Source organism: Cebus imitator, unplaced genomic scaffold (assembly GCF_001604975.1).
Source record: "Cebus imitator isolate Cc_AM_T3 unplaced genomic scaffold, Cebus_imitator-1.0 Scaffold54, whole genome shotgun sequence".
NCBI lineage: Eukaryota > Metazoa > Chordata > Mammalia > Primates > Cebidae > Cebus > Cebus imitator.
Genome location: NW_016107369.1, coordinates 1,419,420 through 1,421,687, shown reverse-complemented (window position 1 = coordinate 1,421,687; position 2,268 = coordinate 1,419,420). Strand labels below are relative to the sequence as shown.

The 2,268-nt window shown below is 46.3% G+C and overlaps 2 protein-coding genes across 2 annotated transcripts in view; one reads left to right on the top strand and one right to left on the bottom strand.

Moving 5' to 3' along the window:
• ALKBH1 (alkB homolog 1, histone H2A dioxygenase) overlaps positions 1 to 1,880 on the bottom strand; it is a 33,686-nt gene extending 31,806 nt beyond the window's left edge. The window contains exon 1 of the mRNA XM_017528534.2: positions 1,664 to 1,880. Coding sequence (XP_017384023.1) covers positions 1,664 to 1,846 — 183 coding nt within the window. The 5' untranslated portion in view covers positions 1,847 to 1,880. The remainder of the gene's footprint in view (positions 1 to 1,663) is intronic.
• Positions 1,881 to 1,913: 33 nt separating this feature from the next.
• Positions 1,914 to 2,268, top strand: part of LOC108304397 (SRA stem-loop interacting RNA binding protein) — a 9,931-nt gene continuing 9,576 nt past the window's right edge. Inside the window, exon 1 of the mRNA XM_017528536.2 lies at positions 1,914 to 2,046. Coding sequence (XP_017384025.1) covers positions 1,950 to 2,046 — 97 coding nt within the window. The 5' untranslated portion in view covers positions 1,914 to 1,949. The remainder of the gene's footprint in view (positions 2,047 to 2,268) is intronic.

The window sequence follows — 2,268 nt, the reverse complement described above, 5'->3', positions numbered from 1 at the left end:
GTAGGTGGGATTACAGGCGCCTGCCACCACGCCTGGCTAATTTTGCATTTTTAGTAGAGACAGGGTTTCTCCTGCCCGCTTCAGCCTTCCAAAGTGCTGGGATTACAGGTGTGAGCCACTGTGCCTGGCCAATAAAACACTTTTAAGAATTTTGTCATGATTTCTTAAATAGGCTGTACTTAATACTGCACTATAACTCAACACACTCTTAGAGGTGATGTTAGTGGACCTATTCTACTATATGCTAAACTGAACCACACCATGAGCTTTTATAAAAGGTTTTCTGCTTTCTCCCTTGCCAGACTGTTAACCACCACTTTCCCCACTAGTCCCATCAGCTGGCTTGTAAAGTAACTTCTCTTAATTACTACTTTAATCTGCTTTGAGCTAGGGAACTAAACACTGAAGGTTTCAGGTACTCAACACATACTGTATTTATTTAGTATTGTTTCAAGACCTGTACTAGACACACAATGGCTCATTCTCTGGTGGCTAACATTCCAAGTGTGTACATATTATGGTAAAATATAGGTAAAAGCAGCTGAATGAGGGTCTGAAGGGCTCTCCAGAGAAAAGTGTATTATTCTTGGGGTGTGGACTTTCTGTATTTTGACAACTCTATGACCATTTTTTTTTTTGCTAACAAACGAAGGTGCTGAAAAGCTGACCTCAAGCATGCAATCATTAACACTTAATACTATAGCATCCCAATTTTATCAGAGCTGTTAGGAAGCTTGGAAAGAATGCCTCATCTAGACATCTGTGGACAACAGCAAGAGAAAATTAAAGCACTGCATATCCTCAACGTTAAAGTGGATTGTAAAGAAAGGAAATGTAAATTGGACTACGATTTTGGTTCCCCCTGTTTTCCCTCTTACCTATTACGTTCCTTTAAAAAAATTTCAAAAATCTATATAATTGAGATCGGGTTATGAGACTAGCTAATTTTTTCTATTTTTGGTGGAGATGGGGGTGGGGGGTTGTCTTGCCTTGTTGCCCAGGCTGGTCTCGAACCTCTGGTTCAAGCGATCCACATGCCTCGGCCTCCCAAAGTGCTAGGATTGCAGGCGTGAGCCACCACTCCCGGCCTGTATTACCTTTCTTAATCACCATGGGGGAAAGTAAAAAGAAAGAACGGTGCCTGTACTCCATATATACTTGTCTGCCATTTATTTTCAACACGGAGGGATTCTCTCAGAATCCTTCAATGACCTCCTTCTAAAAGGCCCAAAGGAGAAGACAGGAACTAGTTTTACACAGCGGCTTAACAAAGAGCGCTGGATCCTTGCCAGTTCAGGGATTCCTCGGGAGTGGTTTTTTCAAGCGGCAGAACGCTTCCTTACCATCTACGAAGACTTTCTACCGGGTTTTACAAAAACGCAAACAGAAATGTGAGTAGACAGTTATAGGAAGAAATAAACACCGATTCCCAGGCTCTTTTGACAGAGGCTCCTGCCGGAAATGGCAGCCTGAAGAAACGGGGATCTCAACACTTTATTGCTAGTGTGATGGTTAGTGGGACGTTCAACTCTGCAGCCAAAGGACGGCAGGAATCGTTCAGTAACAATCGGTCTGGAGGCGAAAAGAGGCAAGGAAGACACGAAGCCCCTCCAAGAAGCGAGGCGAAGCGATGGAGAGGTGCGCGCCCCTCCTCTCTATGTACCTTGTGGGCACCAGGACCCGTGTCATGAGCTGCATGGTCCGCCGAGAAGTCGATGACCCCTCCCAGGTCTGCGGTCCAGGGCCGGCTCTGACGGTAGAAGCGGAAAAGTTTCCGAAAGGCGTCCTCCCCAGGCTCCGTCGCCAGAGTCACCACGGAGCCCACGACCGCCGCCATCTTCCCCATCTCGCGGCCTGTTCTGATCCGGAAGCAGATTCTCCCATATTCCGGATCCGGAAACTGTTTCTGGGCCCGCGACCCCAGCTAGAGAAGGCCCTTTAGTCTAAAGATGGCGGCTTTAACGGCCAGTGGTGCTGTGGCGCTGCGTAGAAATGTCAGCCGGCCGATTGCTTTTGTGAGAAAAATTCCTTGGACCGCGGCGTCGAGTGAGTGATGGAGATGTGGGAGATACGGAATTTTTAGATCCAAGTGATCCTCAAAGCTTATGCTTTTTACAGGGTACTTGTCAGCGTGGTGGCTGAATTAGGATACTGCTCCTGAGTATGCAAGTGAGCAGAAAGAAATTTTGTTTGCAATTAACCCTTTAGGGATGTCCCTTGAGCTTTTTGGGGCGTGAATGTACCGGCTTTTTGCCTTTTTTTTTTTTT